This window comes from Moschus berezovskii, chromosome 9, assembly GCF_049115385.1.
Source record: "Moschus berezovskii isolate FMDL1 chromosome 9, NW_MosBer_1.0, whole genome shotgun sequence".
Classification (NCBI taxonomy): domain Eukaryota; kingdom Metazoa; phylum Chordata; class Mammalia; order Artiodactyla; family Moschidae; genus Moschus; species Moschus berezovskii.
The window spans coordinates 82,585,793-82,609,237 of NC_142468.1; the positions used below are offsets into that span (position 1 = coordinate 82,585,793).

Below are 23,445 nucleotides of genomic sequence, written 5' to 3' on the forward strand. Positions count from 1 at the left end.
AACATATTTTTAGTCAAAGTCAAATTGAGATGCTGGTTTTATTTTTCTCTAAACCTGTCACTTGTTGGAGGAATTTAATACTATGTTGAAATTTTTCTTATCCTTCAGAGTCCTCTCAGATGTTCCGTTCTCAGCAAAACCTTTTCAGAGGCCACAGTCAGAATTATGGGCTACCTCCCGCCCCTCTGCCCCCAGTTACCCCTCCACTGGAACACACCCCTCACAGCTGGGCTCGTTTAGTGATGGACCTGGGTCTCCCTCACTGAATTACAAGCTCCTTAAGCCATCTCGATGGAGTAAACACGGAGTTCAGGGACTCCAGCCTGGTTCCTGAGGGCACTGTTCTGTCTGGCTGTGTGTTCCTAGGAGGCCGTGGAAGGTCCTGCTCCAGGTGCCCCTCTCTGTACTGGCCCTGGGCAGTGGGGCTGTGGGGAGGGTTTTGTGAAATAACGGATGTGAAACTCCTTTCTGATGAGTAGGCATCAGAGGAATATTTGCTAAGTTTTCCTTCCCTAAGGTCAAGGATCATGACTTATAAATCCATGTATTTCTCGCCTTCAGGAAAAGTCATACATAGTGGGTGCGCTCTGTAAATTCTTTAAAATTGTATTTAATAGCCTCTCATTTAGGGAAATTGGGTGTATTTATTTTAGGCATAGAAATAATAGAGATGGAGAAATAACTGTTTGTTTTTCCCCTGTTAGCTGATAGTGAATGCTCTTCTGAAATATATGAAATGTGTTTCGAAGAAGTAATTAAAATCCTGACAGAGATTTATTTCTGGTTTGCTTAAGCTTAAAAATCTGAAAGATTTTTAAGAAAGACTAGATATGATAAATGGTGCATGGGGTGGGGTAGGAAGAAAACCTATATTTAATAAGCAATTCCTACAGGATATCCATTTTGTATATTTATATGTATGAGCTTTCTGGAAGAACTGGAAAAAAATTGCTAATGGTTACCTTTGGGAAGAGGATCAAGGATTAGGGAGAAGAAGACTTTTATTTTCATTTTGTACTTTTCTGTGTGGTTTGAATTATTGGCCATGGGGGCATATTTGAGTTAAAAAAAATATAGATATATATCTGGGGGAATTGAAAAATAAGCCATTTTTCTTTTTTATATATTAAAATCTCTCATAAGTATTATCTTTAAATTTTATTTGCTAGGGGCTTAAGTACAGGGTGCTAATAATAAATGAGGATTTCCTGTCCCTTGTCAAGTCACTAAGCCATCTCCCTCGCAAGAATGAGCTCTTAGCCATTACTGCCCCTGAGGTTTAAAAAGCTCCCAGGTGGGGCTGTGTCCTTGCACTCCTGCTGAGTGGAGGAATGTAGCATCCCGTTATGAGCCCTGAGAATGCTAGAATCATCACTCTGTAACACTCTGATCTGGTTTTTGGGAAGATGTAGCAGCAAGGGATGGCCCAGAAGGGGATGACAGGACATGGAGACCCGCTCAGTAGGACCATCATCCATCCTGCATTGGAAAAGTGAGGAGGTTACAGCTCCTTCAGAGCATGGTGCAGGAGCCTACTCATTTTGGGCTTCCCAGGAGGCACTAGTGGTAAAGAAACTGCCTGCCATTGCTGGAGACATAAGAGATGCAGGTTCCATCCCTGGATCAGGAAGATCCCCTGGAGGAAGAAATGGCAACCCACTCCAGTATTCTTGCCTGGAGAATCCCAGGAACAGAGGAGCCTGGAGGTCTACAGTTCATGGGGTTGCAAAGAGTTGAACACGACTAAAGTGACTTAGCACGCCTACATTGCTCTTTGTGGCAAGAACTTGGATTTTCCTTTTTGCTCTGGCATCACCCAGCTATTAGCAGCATCAACACCCTTATCTCGCCCACCAAGGGTCGGGGATGCACCCGTCTGGAGTGCCTGAGAGTGAGCAGTGCCTCCCAGGTCACATACTCAGGTGGGACGAAGCAGCGTGTCCCCCGAGCTCTCATCTGTCATTTTCCACTACCCAAGACTTAGCTCTAATTCTGTGAGGGTGGTGTCCAGGGATAAGGCATCTGAGACTTTTGAGGTACCACTTTCAATTTTAGATGTTACCGCCACACAAGAGCCTGGACAAACTGGGATGTTTTCCCAGGAGGGCAGCCAGGAGGGATAAAGGAATCATCACCATGTTGTACAAAGAGACGGACTGGGATGTAGACAGCTCTCACTTCTCTGTGGTTAGATCATTAATGTCCTGTATGTCAGCTTCCCACCAATGAATGGTGTTCCCACAGTACTCACCTCAAAGGGTGGTCGAGAGGATTATGTAAGTTAATTCACGCAAAAGTTTAGAACTGGTAAGTGTTCCACAAGTGCCAGTGACCATTTTTGTTCCTGGGGCTAGAGCTATAAGAAAGAGTCCCAAGTCTTTAGATGGCAGCAGCCATGGGCTGCTCCTGGTTGATGCAGCTCCCTTTCTGACCTGTAGCCATTTCTAAAGACAGACATTATTATCAAGCAGCTTGCATGCATGCGTGCTAAGTCACTTCAGTCACATCCAACTCTTTGTGACCCTATGGACTGCAGCCTGACAGGCTCCTCTGTCCACGGGATTCTCCAGGCAAGAATACCAGAGTGAGTTGCCATGCCCTCTTCCAGGGGATCTTCCCAACCCAGGGATTGAACCTACGTCTCTTATGCCTCTTTCATTGGCAAACAGGTTCTTTAGTTTTAGTACCACCTGGAAGTCCATCAAGCAGCTGAGCTACTGATAATTCTTCTGAAAGGCAGGAGTGGTAAACTCAAGCCTCTCAGGCTGTAAGTAAGTGATATGCCCCATATTCATTTTCCTGGGTGAATCTTCTTTGGGGGTCCCTGTGCCTTGTGTTGATAGATTCTTTAAATTGTCTTCTTGACATGCATTGGGCCTCATGATATTGAGTAATCTCTTTATAGAGGAGGATGGTCTTTGTATGGTCAGAAAGATAGTAGAGAGAAAAGTAGGCATCCCTACCCAGGCAAAGGATAACCGCCCATCTCCTTTCAGCACCCAGTCTAAATAAAAACAGCTTCTGTTGTGTCTTATTGTCTAATTGCTCCAGCATTCACCGTTCCCTGTAGTTGTCTAGACTCGTCTATCTGCAGAGCAGTGTCTGCATGTCATTGATGTGGGGTCACCAGACTTTGCCAAGTGCTCTCCTTCTGGGTCTCATATTAATTTATTAACTGTTAGCAAATGAATTCATGTGACTGTTTAAGGAGGATATTTCCCTAACTAACCTAAAGCGATGAATAGGGTAGTGTTTTCTCAGCTTGTAACCTAGATGCTGCTGGGCACCTTAAACACTTTCAAATAGTGCTTTGGTGAAGCAAAGGAAAAAAGGAGAATTGAGTAAAAGATGTAGTGGGCAGGTTTTTTTAAAGCCAAAACTCTTTATTTATTAATTATGCCATTTCCCCTAGACCTTGCATACCCTTTTGGAAACCTCCTGGAAAGTAACATTTGCCATACCTAATATTATGTCATCCTGTGAAAGACTCTGGACAGAGTTTATGAGGGCTTGGTTTTTTTAGAAGAAGCAGGTGAATTGGAAAATTCAGCTGTTTACTCAGTGATAACAAGAGGGGCATCTATTTAACTCTTGATTTTTCCATTTGTTTCCTTTATGAAAGCAAAGCCAACCATGGTGAGTTGAACAACCCCAAACCACAAGCAGCAATTTTCCTTCTGCTTAAGCTCCTGACGCCAAGAAAAAGTTTTTCTTTTCTGAGCAGGATTTGGGGGAGACCATTTTGAGATTAACTCTTGTAAACTTACCTTCCCTAATATCCCTTCCTTTCAAGGAAGGCCCAGGGTTTTTAGGAGAACCAGAGAGAAAGAACCCATGCAATCTTCTAGAAGTTTCCTAGGAGTCTGGCTGTGGCCCAGGTCATCTGCTGCAGCGTAGGCTTGAAGCAGGCTCGGGGATCCGTTTTGGCCTGGGAGCCCTTGACTCAGTCTCCCATCTTGGCCTTGCTGTGGTGCTAAGCTAGGCATTTGGACCAAAGGTGACACAGCCGTGAATCAAATTGTGGGATTGTTCTCTGTGGGGACTCCTTATGCCTACCCACTGGGGGTACCCCTCCCCACAAGGCTGGGGAGATCGTGACCATCTCATCATCTGCCCTTGCCATCACCCATGGCAGCCAGAAGAAACCCACAGAGCTTGTTTTCCAACTTGAAAGCGGATTCGTGTATCCTGCAGAATCTGTTTTTACAGGAGCTTCTTTCCCATGCAGAATTCTAGACTGTCTTCCGTCCTGTGTTCATTTGCTGTTCCGAGTGCCGTTTCTGCCCATGCTGACGTGTTTCTTTGTTTTCGTGTGTTGCAGGCAGCATAGTGTACCTCGGCATGATGGTGGGGGCATTCTTCTGGGGAGGCCTGGCAGACAAAGTGGGAAGGAAGCAGTCCCTTCTGATTTGCATGTCTATCAACGGATTCTTTGCCTTCCTGTCTTCGTTTGTCCAAGGTTATGGCTTCTTTCTCTTCTGTCGCTTACTTTCTGGATTCGGGTAAGGTTTTTCTCTTTCGGATTTTATAGTAATGTGTTTATTCTACATAAAGACATAATGTACATGTTTTCCACTCTAGAGGCTCTCATTACTAAGAAATTATCCCTTAATGCACTTCCTTTCCCATCTTTGTGTCAGCCTTAGGAGCCATAATGCTGGTCCTCAGAAATACAATTATCAACCTTTAAATCCAGAAGAGAAGGGAATCACATCTGTGTTCCCGTGACTGATTCTTTTAGTGTTTTATGTCTAGGAAATGGGTGTTGTTTTCAAAGGAATGCTATATCTGAGGCAATGCACATTCATGAGTGGATGTTTTTTTCTTCTAACAATTTAAGCCAGAAAAAGCTCTAGTCCTACCTATTATGAACTAATTAAAGGTTTGAACCATTCAACTATGCTCTTAAATCCAAGATGAGAGGGTCTCAAGTGAATATTGTTTAATTGATCTATGGTAACTGCAGGAGACCGCTTGCAATGCAGGAGATCTGGGTTTGATCCCTGGGTCAGGAAGATCCCCTGGAGAAGGAAATGACAGCCCCCTCCACAGAGGATCCTGGCAGGCTACAGTCCATGGGGTTGCAACGAGTCGCAACATGACTTAGCAACTAAACCACCAATAGCAAATTTAACCAAGTAGGAAGCCTGCTTTGTGAGATGCAATAGTTTCTTTTTATAAGTTCCTAACTTCTGTTGAATCAACAGAAGTTGTGCTATTGACAAGTGCCGTGGCATAGTATAGCCAATGGTTAGTTATTTTCATTAAAGAACCTGAAGCACTCATTACTAGATTAAGCAAATCCACAGCTTAGGAAAACCCAGTAGCTCAATTAGGAGAGTCCAAGAAACTCTGCTTGAATAGGGGGAAAAAATAGTGCAAATATAAAGTTTCTGATTCATGCTTAAGAACTCTGTTTTCACTAGAGATTGTTGTTTCTGAGGGAGTCTAGCATAAGATGAACTATAGGAATAATATAAGATGAAAAATGAATGAAGAAGGGGCCAGAATCTGTGCTGGGTTATGAATTTGAGAAGCTGATCAGCTGTGGTTGATGATGTTGGTCACCACACAGCAAAGCCTGGCTTTGCCCAAAGAGAAGGTCAAAAAGCTGCAGCCCATCTCTCTTAATTACATATAGCAGTACTTTAAAATCAGAGCTAAGATTAGCAGGAATATAAGGCGTCAAAGAGAAAGACGTGTAAGTGGGTTATTTTAAGAGTACAAAGGTTTCCCCGTGTAGACTAATGGTTCACTTTCATAATTCATTCAAACACTTACTTTTTTATATTGTTTTCTGCCACAAGATTTGTTCACATATTGAGATTGGTGGATCCACAGATTTTTCTGATGTTCTTTTTTTATCTTCTGGAACCTCACCTGTGCTACATTCTACACATAGGATGTGTGTGCATGCTCCGTTGCTCAGTCGTGTCCGACTCTTTGTGACCCCATGGACTGTAGCCGCCAGGCTCCTCTGTCCATGGAATTTTCCAGGCAAGGAGACTGGAGTGGGTTGCCATTTCCTACTCCAGGGGATCTTCCCAACCCAGAAATCAAACCCATGTCTCTTGCATCTCCTGCTTTGGCATATTCTTCACATAGGGGGCACTTGGCAAATGTGTGACCAAGTTGCAGGAATCTCAGGAGTTTCCTTAGAGTGAAGACACTGCAGTAAAGCAGGAGGGTTGGAAAGTTTGTGAAAGTGTGAAAATATTTTTTCCTTGGAGAAAAATGATCAGAATCAATCATTTGCTTTATATCGATGGGGAAAGAGGGCTTTTCCTTAGCAGAGGGGATGCTTGGTGCTCGAGGCTCTGTGTGAGACTGGCTGCCCATGTCATCTGCAGGGAGGATTTCTGGGTCATGAATTCAGGGGGCTGCAGCCAACCCAATGCTGAGTGAATTGATACCTGAGGAAGAACAGGTGCGATTAAAGCTGCTTGTTAAAGGACCTTCTCAGGGTCCACAGGATAAGACATTCTTGCCACAGGAGAACTTCCTCCTGCTTTTTCTTTTATGTACATAATACCACTAACCTGTCAGGAGGAGCCCAGCAGCCCAAGTTCTGAGCTTTCCAGTCCTCCCCATTCATAGCCTTATCCAGAGAGCATCAACAATATCCATAGACTCAAAAGTACCTGACTGGGTTTAGATGATTGTGGCAGTTTTCACTGCCAGTCTAGATGAAGACATGCTCACTTCCATTGACTGCAGAGAAAAGGGCCATTCTGATGGCTGCAGGGTACTCCAGACTAAGGGACTGTCCAGAGCTAATTCACGGGCAGCACCGAGACAGGGAGATGGCTTGGGTATATTCATGACATCATTTGCTTCTTTGTTGCCGACACATCATTTTCAACCAGCAGCTCAGGCTGCAGACCTCTAAATAAGCTAATTTACCTGGCAAAGCACAGACTGTGCATTGCTAATTCAGCTACACTCTGTCAGTTGTGCTCCGAGAGACTAATGCACTGTATGCCTTTGCAAAGTGGGCACAGGATGGGGAGTCCAGAAATTCAAGTCCACCTTACCCCTGGCCTTGACTGTGAGCCCTTGGGAAAGTCCCTTAGGCCCTCCAGCCTGCTGCCACTTTTGTGAAAGGGAGATAATAGTGCTTTACACCCTGCCTTTGAGTGTGAGGATCGAGCGAGATTGCATGTTGCATCTTGCCGCAGAGTGACAGCAGGCGGAGAGGGGAAAAGAGGCTTCCTTCTGACTTTGATTCAAAGAGGGAAACAGAAAAGACTAATCATGGGCAAAGACTTGGAAGGAAACAGGCAAGTAAAATGGAGCATCCCTGCTCTCCAGAATAGGTGGAGAGTCCCTCAGCTGGGAATGGGACTTGGGGGGAAGCCATGTGAGCTTACTCACCTGGACCCAGGTAGCAAAACACTAAGGACCTTGTAAGATCCAGCAGCTGAGGGGAGCTGAGAAACGCAGCTGTTAAAGGAAGTGAAGAAATCGGTCTCTCTTCCTTGGCTGAGTTTGTGGCCTTGTTGCCTTCTCCTAACATGTGGAGAGCTGCCCTGATGACAGAGGGGTTGTCTCAGCAGCGAGGGTTCATCTGGACACTCCCAGCTGAGTCTCTGTGTTCTCCAGTTCCATTCCAACTCAAAAACAAAACTCTTTCACACCTCTGTACTCCTGAAACCATGGAGGACGTTTCACAGTTACAGATGAGACCTGGCCCCTAGATGCTTCCTGTCTGGTTGGAGAGGGAAGGTACACAGACAGCCCTCCTATTGTTGTTCAGTCGCTCAGTCGTGTCTGACTCTTTGCGACCCCATAGACTGCAGCACACCAGGCTTCCCTGTCCTTCACCATCTCCCAGAACTTGCTCAAACTCATGTCCATCAAGTTGGTGATGCCATCCCACCATCTCATCTTCTGTCGTGCCCTTCTCCTCCTGCCCTCAATCTTTCCCAGCATCAGGTCTTTGCCAATGAGTTGGCTCTTCACATCAGGTGGCCAAAGTATTGGAGCTTCAGCCTCAGCATTAGTCCTTCCCATGAATGTTCAGAGTTGATTTCCTTTAGGATTGTCTGGTTTGATCTCCTTGCAGTCCAGGGGACTCTCCAGAGTCTTCTCCAGCACCCCAGTTTGAAAGTACTCCCATTCTCTATCTGCTAAGAACTAGTCAGTGTATTTTGTGGGGCAGCAGCAAGGGGTGTGGAAGACTCATAGATGAGGAGAAAATGGTGACAAAACTGTGAATGAAAAACCAGTTTCCTTGTGAAGGCTCTTCTTGTTTTACAGGCATGTAATGTTCAAACCCTTTTCACGTCCATCACTTACGCGCTGACTGAAAACATAAGCAGCTGAAGTTTTGACATAGTCCTTTTATTTGAACATTGTTAGTTATAGCTTGAGTCAAAGAATTGAGACTTTGATCCTGGAGACCTTAAATAGGAGAGCTTGTTATTTCTACGCTCTAGGCAGCTTCCTTATCCACATCTGATCTGGTTTTAAATTGAAGAAAACTCAGTGATCAAGGGAGGAAGATTTCAGAATGTTGGCACTTTTTTTCTGTCATGGAACTCTGGTGCTCAGACCCTGCAACGCTCCACACATTTCCCAGGAGCATCACTCTTACCATCCTTTCTGCTTCCCTGGGTCTTCTTCCTGGGCCCTCAGCACTCACAACCTCAGACCACCCCCGCAGTGACTCTCACCACAGACCTCTGGTTGGTCTTCTTGGTTGCACTGATCAATGCACCAAAATACTTGCTTCTTGTGTGTTTGTCTTTCCTCCACCAGCATGTAAATTCCAAGAGGGCAGAGATTGACAGGATAGGTCTGTCCACTCTTTACTGCTTAATCGCAGGAAGCTTAATAAAGTCTTACTTGGTCTGTGTAAGGGGAAGAGTTCTCAATTAAATGACCAAAAGTTTAACTTGCATCATGAAAACAAAAAGGCGTGGCCCTCAGTCAATTTCCAGACTTGAGCCAGTTTACAGACCCAGAACCCATTGAATGAAGGGGAGACCCTAGTACATTGCTGGAAGTTTATGCTGTTCATCTTTCTTCCAGCCTTCCCCCAAAGGACCCGTAGCCTTTTACCAGGGTAACTGCATGAGAGAAAAGGAAATAATTGACTTTTCAGAGGTTCCTAGGCACTGGCTCTGAACTGACATTAATTCCAGGAGACCCAAAATGTCACTGTGGTTTACCACTCAGAGTTAGAACTTACAGAGGTCAGGTGATCAGTGGAGTTTGATCTCAGATCCATCTCACAGTGAGTCCCTGAATCCATCCTGTGGTCACTTCCCAGTTCCAGAATGCGTAATTGGAATGGACAGAGCAACTGATAGGATCTCCACATTGGTATGGTGCCTGTCCACCAGTTCCTCACACTGGGCATCTTAGAGGAGGAAGCACATTTCTGGATCACAGTCCAAACCCCTCATTTCACAGGTGAAGGTTCAGTGATGGAGCCAGGAGTGACACAACCCGTACTTAAGTTGCAGTGGAGTCCTTTTGAACTAGCCACTCTCTTAACAGGTAAACTGTGCATTCTGAATCCAAAGCTAAGATGCCTTTGTGTTGATTTTATTGCAAGTGCCATAGGCTTCCTCTTGCCCATCTTATTTTGTTTCTGAGGCAGCATTAGCAGGACTGCGTTATATTCCTGTTCTGCATATAAAGGAGCCTGATGGCTGGGTTTGTGATGGAAGTGCTTTCCTCTTTATTCACCACACTAAGTCATGAGTGTATTTTCTTAGAAACATAAATGTGTCCAGCTGCCAAATTCTGTCTGACTTTACATGTTTATTCAGCACAAGACATGATCTTCCTGCCAGGGACAGCAGTGTTTTGTGGGAAGGAGTAGGGCATCAGCCTTTATTCATCCGTCTTTCAGTTTCCTAAGTGAATCTCACATCGGGGAACAGACATTTCCCTCTCCTCATTTGTTACAGAAAATTAGAAAGATGGGAAATGGAGTTGACACCATTGATTCATTTTCATTTGCCCAGAATTAAATTATTTGTTTCCAGTCACTGTTAATTATGAGAATGGGAATGCTTCAGATGCTGGGCAGTGTCAGAGTTGGGAATGTCTTGCTGAAGGCCTGGCACTGCTAAGCGTAAAGGTCAGGAGAAAACTACACCAGCAACAAAAATTGAAATGAAATTTCAGTGTCTGTGTATGGTAGAAGAATGACTGGCCATTTCTCCCTCTGCAAATGGAGCCTCTTAAATGCATCCTTCATAGCTAAATAATATCCATCCATTCACTGATATCAATCCATTGTTGTACAATAACCAGAATACCTTAACTTGATAGAAATAATCACCACTGACTGAAATTCTTCAAAGTGTTTTACATGTAGAATCTCATTTATGTCCGCAACATTTTTAAAATAATTGAGTATACAAAAATATCCTGCTTTCTTGAAATTAGAACATCGAGGCACAGATAGATTGACTTCCATGTGTTCAATAGACTCCCAGGTCTTCTGAGTTTTAGTCTAATTCCAAACTGTAAGGTTATACCTCCTGCATTGGAAAAATGCAGAACTGTATAAAATTTTTCAACTTTTAAACATATTTTATCAAACACCTATATAGTAGTTGCCCTATTGAGAGATGCTGTGTTAAGCACTTTGTAAATATTGATTCATTAAAGCCTCATGATGACCCTATGAGGAAGATAATATTTATTCTACCCATTTTATAGATGAGAAAGATGAGGCACAGAAAGGCTAATGGTAAAACCATACCCAGGCAGTCTGGCTGTATGCTTTAACCACCAGGCCTGTGTTGTCTCAGATTTATTGAGAAATGTCTGTGATTTCCTACCACACGATGTCTGATACATGATAGACACCAAATAAACATTTTGAACAGATTAGTTAAAGATTTCTGACCCAAAGAATTGGAAGAAAAGACTGTTTTCAATATGGAAGATGAGGCAACAGACAAATTATCTTTAATCCAAAAATAATTGCAAACTCAAGTTATAAACAGTGAGTCAGTGTTTTCCTAGGCCTGTGCAGTCCAGCAGGCCATATGGAGCCACCAAGCATATGAAATGTGGCCAAATCAAATGTGCTGTAAAGTATAAAATACATAGCACTGGATTTCAAAGCCTTAATACATGCAAAAGAGTATAAAATATCTCATTAATAATTTTTATATTGATTACATGTTAAAATGATATTATTTGGATACATTGGGTTAGATGAATATTTATTAAAAGTAACTGCAGCCTTGTTTTTATATCTTTTCTAGAAAATTCAAAATTTTATTCAGACTTCACATGGTATTTCTGTTGGAATGCACTGTCTTAAACAATGCCTTTTATGAGAATTTCCAACACATTCAGACGCATTTTATTTCCCTGTATACCTTTTGGCAAAAGAACTATAGATTCCAAGGGAGAAGGAAGTAACAGAGGAAAAGTTCTCCCAAAGTCATAATGTATAATTATGAAAAATTAGCCATATGCATTTTTAAGAACTGACTCTGTGAGTTCCTTGAGGGTAGGGATATGTATTCTTTGTGCCTGTCCCTCCAGCACCAGGTAATGTGCTTGGCCCAGATCTTGGCTGGATGGTGGGGGGGATGATGGATGGATTGGTAAATGGCAGGTGAGTGGGAGACTGAGGGGAAATGGGTGATTAGATATATACAGCAAGTGACTGGAAAAGTCTGCATGTCTTTTTTCATCACTTCTTACAGATCATCCTAATAGTCATCACCATCTTTATTCACGACATCATTTAGGTGCTATGGGAGGGACTGCATGCTTCCAGCTGTCTCATAGTGAGATGATTTTTTTCTAAGACAGCATGAGGACTCTGGTCTCTGAATACACCTCTCCCTCCATGGCAGCAGATCTGCTGCTGTGGATATGCAGATCTGTTTAGGTTTGAGGGGCTTTGCGTGCATGCTACATTGCTAAGTTGCTTCAGTCATGTCCGACTCTTCGCGACCTTATGGACTGTAGCCCGCCTGGCTCCTCTGTCCATGGGATTCTCCAGGCAAGAGTACTGGAGTGGGTTGCTGTGCCCTTCTCCAGGGGATCTTCCCAACCCAGGCATTGAACCAGCATCTCCTGAATTGGCAGGCAGATTCTTTACCACTAGCTGCTCCCTGTGGTTCTGTTTAGGTTTGAGGGACTTAGGGCACCAATATGATTGCAAACAAGGGCTAGGGGAGTTGAAATTATGTTTTCTTAGAAACACAACTTTTACTCAAATTACGTGTTTGCATCTCCATATTCTCAAAATAGTCAGGTTTAAGCTGCGGCTTTGCAGATGGGAAGACTAAAGCTACCCTAACCCCCCACTCTTTAGCACGAAAACTGGGCATGAGGGATCCCTATTCCTAATTTGATGATTGATTTTGTTACCAGGAAACATTCTTTTCCTGTCTCTATCTTGATTACTCACAGTAAACATACACCTTCTAATCAATACAGCAATCTCACTTTCTGTGCCACCCTAGCCTGTTCAGAGATGTTAGATCTGTTTTCTTTCATCTAAGCCTCTGAGCAACCTCCTCTGTGATACTCTTTTACTTTCATGAAAAGGAAGTCCATCTTTGGAGTTGCTGCTTTAGTTGTTTACTACTGGGTCCAGTTGAAAACACAATGAATTGGTTCCGAATTGCTGTCCGACTTGCCTGGGGGTTCAGTGTCTTCTTTCTTTTTTTGGTTGCTGATTCTGAGCAAGGATTAAAAGGATATTTTTCATGCAAACTATTTGTAATTGTGATTCCTGGAATAGACTGCAACATTCATTAGTCATTTTATAAACCCATAATACTTGTTGTAATAAAGCCATCAGAGTCAGCTCTTGGTGGATTTTGCACCTGCTTACTATCTGTATGGCACACATGACTTCATAATGCTTATTCAACTTCCCGCTTAATTACATTCTCATGTAATACCTCATTTCCCAATGGAAAGGGAAGTTTGAGGAACGACCTGGCTGGCAATCACGTGGTGGAGTAAGTAAGAATACAATTACTCAGTGTTATCAATACGTGCTCACTGAAGCATTAAAGCAAAACAGAATTATTCAGTTCCTTTCAGGACAGGAAGTCATCATCCTATAATTGCTCTCCTGAACATCATACTTCGAGCCATTGTAAGTACAAGTGGCCTTTTTGTGTACAACCTCCCTCTGTCACCACAGAAACCCCCTCCTCATCTTCTCAATAGCCAGCAGATGTCTGAGTGACAAGGTCCAGACTAGATGTAATCCACCACGGAGTTGTCATCGAGGCTGGAGCGATGTGAGATGTGGCTGTGAAATGCGCAGACTTAAATCAGTCAGGCTTCCCAGTCTTTCAAGGAGGTTGTGGAGACAGGAATGTTTGGCCTTCTGCTTCTTCCTGGTTTGCTAAACTCATTCAACTTACATGTCTCGTGTTTCCAACACAGAAATTTTGTACAAGTCTTTGCCTCATACCATATCTCATTTTTGAATTTGTCTTACTGAGGAGAATAGTTTTATGACATTTACTTGATGCCTAATATTGAGTATTGCCAAAAGCATTGCAGAGCTTCTGAGGGGCGCATTACGTGTGTTCCCACACTTGAGTCCACACACACGTGCAGTGAGGTACTGGAGGGGTCCCCACTTATTCTAGTGATGTATTTTAATACAGATTTTTTTTACTGTCTTTTTATTTCTGTAATTAAAGTTATAAACACCTAACATTAATAGTACTTAGGGAAAATAGCTCCAACTCTGAAATTCCACATATCAACATTCTGTTTCATCAGTGTCAGTTCAATTATTTTGAATCTGGCTAATCTTCCACCCATACTAGAGTGTGCATTTCAGTTATTATTCCCTTTGTGCCTCCTAATACCATGGGCAATGAAGATATGGTCCTTGATGGGAGCTAATAAAATAGATTTAATATCCGATGGTGAGAAAAAATTCTTTATAAACCACCTTGATCTCATTGTTTCATTTGTGTAAATATGTCAAAAATGAAACCGTAAGCACATTTCAACAGTAGCTAATTGATCATTAGATAATGAACAATAAAGAGGTCTCCCTGTTAACTGGATTTAGACATTTACTGCCTATCTGCAATGTAAAAGATAACCATTGTATGCCTTATATTCTGGTTGTTCAAAGTATCATATTTCGCTCTATTACATCCCCGTGGCAAGAGTTTCTCAACCTCAGCACTATTGATACTGGCAGCTGGATAAGTCTTTATTGTGAGGGGCTGCTGTGAATATGATAGGATTTTTAGCAGTGTGCCTGGACTCTGCCCACAATGTGCCAGGGGAAACCCCTGAGTTTTGATAACTAAAAATATCTCTGGACATTATCAAATGTCTGCCGGGAGAGGGGCACAAAATCAACCCTATTTAATAACCATAGAGAATTTGAGAAACTCCATTCAGATATGCTTCTCTCTTCAAGTGTTCTCAGAAATTGTATCTTGGTACAATAAAACAAATAAGGAGATACATTAGCCCCTCACACATAAAATAGTGAGGTGGAATAGAAATAGGGAGCTTTTTAAATAAGATTTGGTGGTGGGGGGTGACCTCTAGGACATAGAGTAATTCACAAACTGTTTTGGGGCTCTGCTGCTGTCAGAACTTCCATGCCAGCACCACTAGCTTCTCCAGTCATGTTGGCCCAGGACGTAAGGTGTATGTTTCCACTCACTGGCGATGTTAGGCCGTCACAGCAGCTTACTGCTCCCCTCCATCATCAGAGAGTCTTGGGGCAATTTGTTTCTTCTGAGTAAACACTTAGTGCGTGCCCAGTAGGCTAAGTAAGGGGGATTCAAAGATGAATATGTTACAGTCTTCAGCTTCCAAGAGCCTTTGGTCTTGTGTAAACAACGTGTAGGCACTCTGATCAGCTATGAAACACCAGGAACAGTTAATATTATGGCACACTGTAACGTGCTGTAATGTTTTTTCTCTGCTTGAAGGACATCACCATATGATGAGGAGTTAATGTTTTCCCCAAAATAGATGATCAGCTCACAATAAGAAATGTGAATGCTTGGATTGTTTTTAGGTCTCTGAGTCTGAAGGACTTTGCGAGGGATTTAAATAGATTCCCTCCTTTCTTCTTCAGACTCAATTAGCCCTTGATTTTAGAATTCCTTGTGGTCTGCTTTACAAACATTGAGAGACATCCATGCAAAAAAATTCAAAAAGTAAATATCAAAACAAAAAAAACTTGAAAAAAAGGCACTGAATTCAAACCAGAAGGATTGTTTAAAAGCCCCTAAAGTCGGCATTTTTTTATGCAACAGTGATTTATTTAAAACTAACAGGCAAGTCTCCCGCTTGCATTGGTAGCCACCTGGAGTACATTTATCTTGATTCAGAGCAACCTGGCATCTCCTGACACACAACTGTGCCTTCCTGAAGTGTGAGTTACCACTCATGCATACGGAGTATCCAGAATCCCGATGAAACATTAATTAGGATGTTAAAAACCAGTAAAAACTGAGGCTCTTCCTTTGCACTGAAAAGTGAAGACACAGATTAGGGACCTGAGACTTTATGGTGCAGAGAAACAGATTCCTCACGTCAGATGACAAAAGGAACAGCATTAAATGATTTATGACACAGGTGTTTTATTTCCCATTAAAACTGTGTGTTGTAATGAAACCATTTCAAATCTGTTTGAAGCATTGTTGAATTTTTAAATTCAGCTAGCTGTCCTCGCATGGTGTGAGGTCCTCAGGAAGCCAGGCAGAGGACTGTGTGAGTTTCTGTGGTGTGGTTCATAGCCAGTTCTGACTGGTCATCATATGCATCTGTTTCTTGTTGGGGGTCTGGCTGAGGGACTTGGTCCTGGCTGGCGACCCTTGATGTGATGGTGTTGAGTTGCCGTGTGCTAGGTCTGAAATCACACGGAATCACATTCACAGAGATCTTAGGCAGAGCCGTCCCATTCATAGCCCAGAGGAACAGATACAGATGCTCTCAGTTAGTGATTCTTAAACTCTTTGAACAGTAGGTCTTACTAAGAGCACATGTATATGAGTATTTATAGTTATGGGCTTCCCCAGTGGCTCAGCAGTAAAGAATCTGCCTGCAGTGCAGGAGCCGCAGGAGACATAGGTTCAGTCCCTGGATTGGGAAGATCCCCTGAAAGAGGGCAAGGCAGTCCACTGCATTATTCTTGCCTGGAGAATCCCATGGATTCTAGGAGCCTAGTGAGCTATAGTCCTTAGGGTTGCATAGAATCAGACACGACTGAAGCAACTTAGCACACATGCATATATATAGTTATATATTAAATATATGTTTATACTCACATATATATGCATATGAATATATATTACACACTATAAATGTTTATTGTGACTGAAATGCATGAAATGATACTTATTACTTGAATGTCACTCAAGTGTTTCATGTCTGTTTCAATTTTTAAAATGCTGTTGACATTTGCTAAATTAATTTTGTAGTCTGTGGATTGAAAAACACTATTCTAGGTGGTCTGCACATATCCAGCTGCAGATGACCACCACATTACTGTAAACAGGGGCAGACTCATGAAATGGTGCCATACCTACCAGTTGGTGCAGAGTGACATTATCAACTCCGTGGTTCATTAGGTACATCTGCTGCAGATGTGGCCTTTCTCTTAATTGCATTTGCTAAGGTCACTGTCAGTATTTCTTTATCATATTAAAGGCACTCAGGAAATCAGTTGTTGCTAAATGGATAAATACAAGTATCACTCCTTGACATCAAATTTACTTGAAATGTCAATAGCAATTTTCGTTGTAGAAATATGAACATAAAGGATTCAGTACATATTTGAAAAACTGTATCACTAGATGTTGTCTTTACAACCTGCTTGTATGTTGAGGGCTTCCCTGATAACTCGGTGAAGAATCCACCTGCAATGCAGGAGACCCCAGTTCAATTCCTGGGTCAGGAAGATCCCTGGAGAAGGGATAAGCTACCCACTCTAGTATTCTTGGGCTTCCCTTGGGGCTCAGCTGGTAAAGAATCTGCCTGCAATGTGGGAGACCTGGGTTTGATCCCTGGGTTGGGATGATCCCCTGGAGAAGGGAAAGGCTAGCCACTCCAGTATTCTGGCCTGGAGGATTCCATGGACTGTACAGTCCATGGGGTTGCAAAGAGTCGGACACGACTGAGTGACTTTCACTTTCACTATATTGTAGCACACTTTAAAAAAATATTTATGTTAAGAATTCACATATTGTTTAGAATGATAGTAATTATTTCCCATACTACCTTACTTTCTTAGACAGTGTCTTAAAATTTGGGGGGTCAGGCCAAGTTGACCTTCTGATGAGATCTATGGCCCATCTCCCTAGAATGAACAATATTTTGGTTCCATAGAGCCTCGTTTGAGAACCTTAACCTGAGAAGCGGAGAAGGCAATGGCAAGCCACTCCAGTACTCTTGCCTAGAAAATCCCATGGACAGAGGAGCCTGGTGGGCTACAGTCCATGGGGTCGCTACTAGTCGGACAAGACTGAGCAACTTCACTTTCACTTTTCACTTTCACACGTTGGAGAAGGAAATGGCAACCCACTCCAGTGTTCTTGCCTGGAGAATCCCAGGGATGGCAGAGCCTGGTGGGCTGCCGTCCATGGGGTCGCATGGAGTCGGACACGACTGAAGTGACTTAGCAGTAGCAGCAGCAGCAACCTGAGAAGAGGTCACTGTTCGTACCCTCTATCCAGAGATCAGTCAGAGTCTCTTGAAGTCGCCTTGACTGGAAGGAAGCGTTGCACTGTTGGTTTCTAACCAGCGGCTCTCCATGTCATTGTCCCAGTGCCCCTTCCACATGCACTCACTCAGCAGTATCTGCTAGAGTGGGACCAGAGCCAGTCTAGGGAGCAGCCCTGTGGGCCCTGTGTTAACATATCCCTCAGACAGGGCTGTAGGACTGAGGCTGTGGAGTAGTATCAGTTGCAGTCAGCCCTCTAGAAGTGTTTGAATCTCTTTCCAAAGTCCCCATGTCATGGACAAGACATAGTCATAATATATATGTATATTTTTCTAATGTGTTAATTAAAGTATTTCCTAGATCATACCAAATATTGTGCTTTTTGATAAACACCAGGGAGAGCATCAGCAAGAAACAGAAAGTCCATGGAGATCTGAAGCGAAGCGCCCTATATAAAGCACATGAGTAGGGCACCACTGCCGCCTTTTGGTAACATAGTTTAATTGCAGGTTCACCTTTGGGGAGGATAATAAACCTATTATGAACATGCTGTGTGCTTATTTGCTCAGTCGGTCTGACTCTTTGTGACCCCATGGACTGTAGCCCGCCAAGCTCCTCTGTCCACGGGGATTCTCTGGGCAAGAATACTGAAGTGGGTTTCCATGCCCCAACTCCAGAAGATCTTCCCAACACAGGAATCGAACCCCGGTCTCCCGCATTGCAGGCGGATTCTTTACGGTCTGAGCCACTATTAAAGTTACTAAATTGTAGAAAATGTACTTTCCTTCACATGCTGGAAAAGAAAGAGAGTGTGTGTTGATAGAGCTTGCTTTAGCTCTGCCCTTTGTGTTTCACACTGGCTATACGAGCCCTGATATCACATACCGTCCCTTCCTCTTGGCAGGATTGGAGGAGCCATCCCCACTGTGTTCTCCTACTTTGCGGAAGTGCTGGCCCGAGAGAAGCGGGGTGAGCATCTGAGCTGGCTCTGCATGTTCTGGATGATCGGCGGCATCTACGCCTCGGCCATGGCCTGGGCCATCATCCCACACTATGGTAAGAGGCCGGCCTTGCCCCAGCCGGGCGGTCGCTGTGTTTTATTTCAGCTTCCATTTCCATCCGTTTCCTCTCTTGTTCATGCTGATTTGAGAACAATACCATCATCATGTTTCTCCCTTTTGTAATGTCTAGGATTTGCATTCCCAACCCCTTGTCGAGATCTATATGAGGTAAGGCTGTGCCAGCGATCCTTTGGGAAGACTTTTCATTTTGTTGTTTTCAGTGTCACCACTTTCCTTTGTTCCCTTGTCAGCATGAGGTCCCGTGTGAGCGGAGGTGAAGGGATGCGCAGGTCGGAGCCTGTGAGGCAGCTTGACTTACAGTGGTGCTTGGGCTCCTCGTGCATGTGAGACAGTATGAGTACCTTGGCTCATCTCCTCTCGGCTCAGTCCACGGCTCAGCCCATGGCAGCCTCGCCTCTTCCAGAAGCTCAGCACTGGGGTGGGAGCAGGAAGAGCTCCGTCTTCTTAAGGACATCAGTTTGCAGAGCCTCAGAGGTGGCTCTACACCCCTCCACGGCTTCCCTCCTCAGTCTCCCCTGAGCACTTCCTGTTCTGCCACCTCAGAACACCTGAAGGTTTTGTGTCTCTGAGCAGTGCTCGCCCTGTCAGAAGCCGCAGCTCCCGGGTGCTTCACCCATAAACCGTGAAATGCCGGGAGAGGTTAACAGAATCTAGGAATTGAGTTCAATATAGAAGGAAAGGGAAAGGTACCCGTTCCAGCTATGTTTATGTGTGTATGAGTATGTGTGCATGTCTGTGTGTGAGAACAGGATGAAGTTGACAAAGCGTGAATACTGTATATATTTAAACCACCATGGCTTCAAAAACTCTGTGTTCTATCTGAAATCTAAAAAAATTAGATTTCAAAAATTTACTGTTTGCACATTTTGTATTTTTCTGCCTTTTTTTTAAAAAAAAAAACAGCAACTTTTCATTATAAAGCATGGTTCTGTTAGGAAACGAAGTGAATTTAACTCATTGCTAAAATCAAAGACAGAATGGACTTCAAGGTTCAGATACATTGTGATTTGTTTTCCATACTGAGCTTTAAAATTCATGTTGTCACACTCATCCTTTTAATAAACCTGGAAAGTTATATGCAAACCAAAGTTGTATTTAACAACACAAGTACCAAAAAAAAGAACACCCACAAGACTTAAGAAATTGGTTACTGGTCCCGAAGAGAACTTTTCTTTGTCAAACATTTTAGTGTGATAGGTTTCTCATTTTTAGACTCTTTGGTCACTTTTGGGCCAGTGATTCTCTCATTCAGGCCATTACCCATATCCACCATGAGGCTTGTCTGCTCATATCTATCATGAGGCTTGCCTTCTGCTACCATCCGAGGAATTAAGGAGATTTTCCTCCTTCATCTGGGTCCTAAGGACCTCAGCCATGCTCAGAACTTCCCCTGTATGGCAACATCTAACACCCACCCCACTCAGCTTGCTATTCCAAATGGAAAAGTCACTTAGCGACACATAAGGAATTGTTTCTTAGGATATATCTATCAGGAGACATAAAGGAGATGAAAGACCTGGGCAGAGTCCAGCTGTACCCAGCAATGCCCCCAGAGCCGCCGTTAAGTCATGTTCAGCCTTTGTGCAAATTGAAATAAGCTGGCAGCTCTGGGTGCTCACAGCTGCAGCTTCACTGGCAGTGTCTGAGAGGGACTCGTGCAGGGCACAGCCTGGCACCAGGACCCCTTCTGCGGCCAGCGTGTTCTGCGTCTCAGCCTCTGGTGACAGCACAGCCCCTTAACTGCTGCCTTCACTGCTGCCCGCTTCCTGGCTCTTCCTCCCCATCGCGTCTCACACCTCAGAACGCCTCCTGCTGGCCTCCCTCAGCTCATAGCTCAGGCTGGCCTCTGTCATCTGTGCGTATTTACTGGGCCTGGACATGACTGCTTTTGTTTTTGATTTTGTTTCCTCACTTCCTCACTCACCCCAGATTCCTGCCTTTCACGCATTCCTGCCCTTGACCTTGAATAGCCCTTGGAGGGCTCCAGGTTTTGCCTCTGGCCTTGCCAGCTGTCCATGGCTGACCTACGAAACGTGAGCGCAGTCCCCACCCTTTTCTTCCACAAACACACATAAAATGTTCTTATTTAGAGCAAAAAAGTCCCCCGAGATCATATGCACCTAGAAAGAGGGAGGTTGTAAACCATAAACAATGCTTGAAAAGTTACAGACAATCACAATACAGTAGAATCAAATAGATCTGAGGCCAACATTAATTTCTGTATTGAAGGAACCAATAATGACCTAGTTAAGAAATTAGTAACGAAAAATTAAAACCTTGTGTCCATGTTTTACTGAAGGTTTTCCATGGCCAGAGGTGTGGCCAAAAAAGATGAAAAACCCAGCCAATTACTGTTGTTAACCCTGTCTCTCGCGTCGCGTCTGCGCCAACACCGAAATCAGATCGATTATATTCTTTGCAACCAAAGATGGAGAAGCTGTATACAGTTAGCAAAAACAAGACCAGGAGCTGACTGTGGCTCAGATCATGAACTCCTTATTGCCAAATTCAGACTTAAATTGAAGAAAGTAGGGAAAACTACTAGACCATTCAGATATGACCTCAATCAAATCCCTTATGATTATACAGTGGAAGTGAGAAATAGATTTAAGGGACTAGATCTGATTGATAGAGTGCCTGATGAACTCTGGACGGAGGTTCGTGACATTGTACAGGAGACAGGGACCAAGACCATCCCCATGGAAAAGAAATGCAAAAGAGTGAAATGGCTGTCTGAGGAGGCCTTACAAATAGCTGTGAAAAGAAGAGAGGCGAAAAGCAAAGGAGAAAAGGAAAGATATAAGCATCTGAATGCAGAGTTCCAAAGAATAGCAAGGAGAGATAAGAAAGACTTCCTCAGTGATCAATGCAAAGAAATAAAGGAAAACAACAGAATAGGAAAAACAAGAGACCTCTTCAAGAAAATTAGAGATTCCAAGGGAACATTTCATGCAAAGATGGGCTCGATAAAGGACAGAAATGGTATGGACCTAACAGAAGCAGAAGATATTAAGAAGAGGTGGCAGGAATACACAGAAGAACTGTACAAAAAAGATCTTCACGACCAAGATAGTCACGATAACGTGATCACTGACCTAGAGCCAGACATCTTGGAATGTGAAGTCAAGTGGGCCTTAGAAAGCATCACTACTAACAAAGCTAGTGGTGGTGATGGAATTCCAGTTGAGCTATTTCAAGTCTTGAAAGATGATGCTGTGAAAGTGCTGCACTCAATATGCCAGCAGATTTGGAAAACTCAGCAGTGGCCACAGGACTGGAAGAGGACAGTCTTCATGCCAATCCCAAAGAAAGGGAATGCCAAAGAATGCTCAAACTACCGCACAATTGCACTCATCTCACACGCTAGTAAAGTCATGCTCAAAATTCTCCAAGCCAGGCTTCAGCAGTATGTAAACCGTGAACTCCCAGATGTTCAAGCAGGTTTTAGAAAAGGCAGAGGCACCAGAGATCAAATTGCCAACATCCGCTGGATCATGGAGAAAGCAAGAGAGTTTCAGAAAAACATCTATTTCTGCTTCATTGACTATGCCAAAGCCTTTTACTGTGTCGATCACAAACTGTGGAACATTCTGAAAGAGATGGGAATACCAGACCACCTGACCTGCCTCTTGAGAAACCTGTATGCAGGTCAGGAAGCAGCAGTTAGAACTGGACATGGAACAACAGACTGGTTCCAAATAGGAAAAGGAGTACGTCAAGGTTGTATATTGTCACCTTGCTTATTTAACTTATATGCAGAGTACATCATGAGGAACGCTGGGCTGGAAGAAGCACAAGCTGGAATCAAGATTGCTGGGAGAAATATCAATAACCTCAGATATGCAGATGACACTACCCTTATGGCAGAAAGTGAAGAGAAACTCAAAAGCCTCTTGATAAAAGTGAAAGAAGAGAGTAAAAAGGTTGGCTTGAAGCTCAACATTCAGAAAACAAAGATCATGGCATCTGGTCCCATCACTTCATGGGAAATAGATGGAAAACAGTGGAAACAGTGTCAGACTTTATTTTTTTGGGCTCCAAAATCACTGCAGATGCTGTTGCAGCCATGAAATTAAAAGACGCTTGCTCCTTGGAAGGAAAGTTATGACCAACCTTGATAGTATATTAAAAAGCAGAGACATTACTTTGCCAACCAAGGTCCGTCTAGTCAAGGCTATGGTTTTTCCCGTGGTCATGTATGGATGTGAGAGTTGGACTGTGAAGAAGGCTGATCGCCGAAGAATCGATGCTTTTGAACTGTGGTGTTGGAGAAGACTCTTGAGAGTCCCTTATACCGCAAGGAGATCCAACCAGTCCATTCTAGAGGAGATCAATCCTGGGTGTTCATTGGAAGGACTGATGCTAAAGCTGAAACTGCAATACTTTGGCCACCTCATGCGACGAGTTGACTCCCTGGAAAAGACTCTGATGCTGGGAAAGGTTGGGGGCGGGAGGAGAAGGGGACGACCGAGAATGAGATGGCTGGATGGCATCACCGACTCTGTGGACATGAGTTTGAGTGAACCCGGGAGTTGGTGATGGACAGGGAGGCCTGGCGTGCTGTGATTCATGGGGTTGCGGAGAGTCGGACACGACTGAGCGACTGGACTGAACCCTGTCTCTGTGTTAAAATCAACAGGGGAGAGTTTTTAAAATACCCTTGCTGAGTTCATTTTATACTCTTGCAACTTGAAGAGTTCTAATTTT

The 23,445-nt window shown here is 43.6% G+C and overlaps 1 protein-coding gene across 1 annotated transcript in view; it reads left to right on the top strand.

The window, feature by feature from the left end:
- SV2C (synaptic vesicle glycoprotein 2C) overlaps positions 1-23,445 on the top strand; it is a 172,644-nt gene that overhangs the window by 52,599 nt on the left and 96,600 nt on the right. The window contains exons 2-3 of the mRNA XM_055436073.2: positions 4,322-4,502; positions 18,561-18,712. Coding sequence (XP_055292048.1) covers positions 4,322-4,502; positions 18,561-18,712 — 333 coding nt within the window. The remainder of the gene's footprint in view (positions 1-4,321; positions 4,503-18,560; positions 18,713-23,445) is intronic.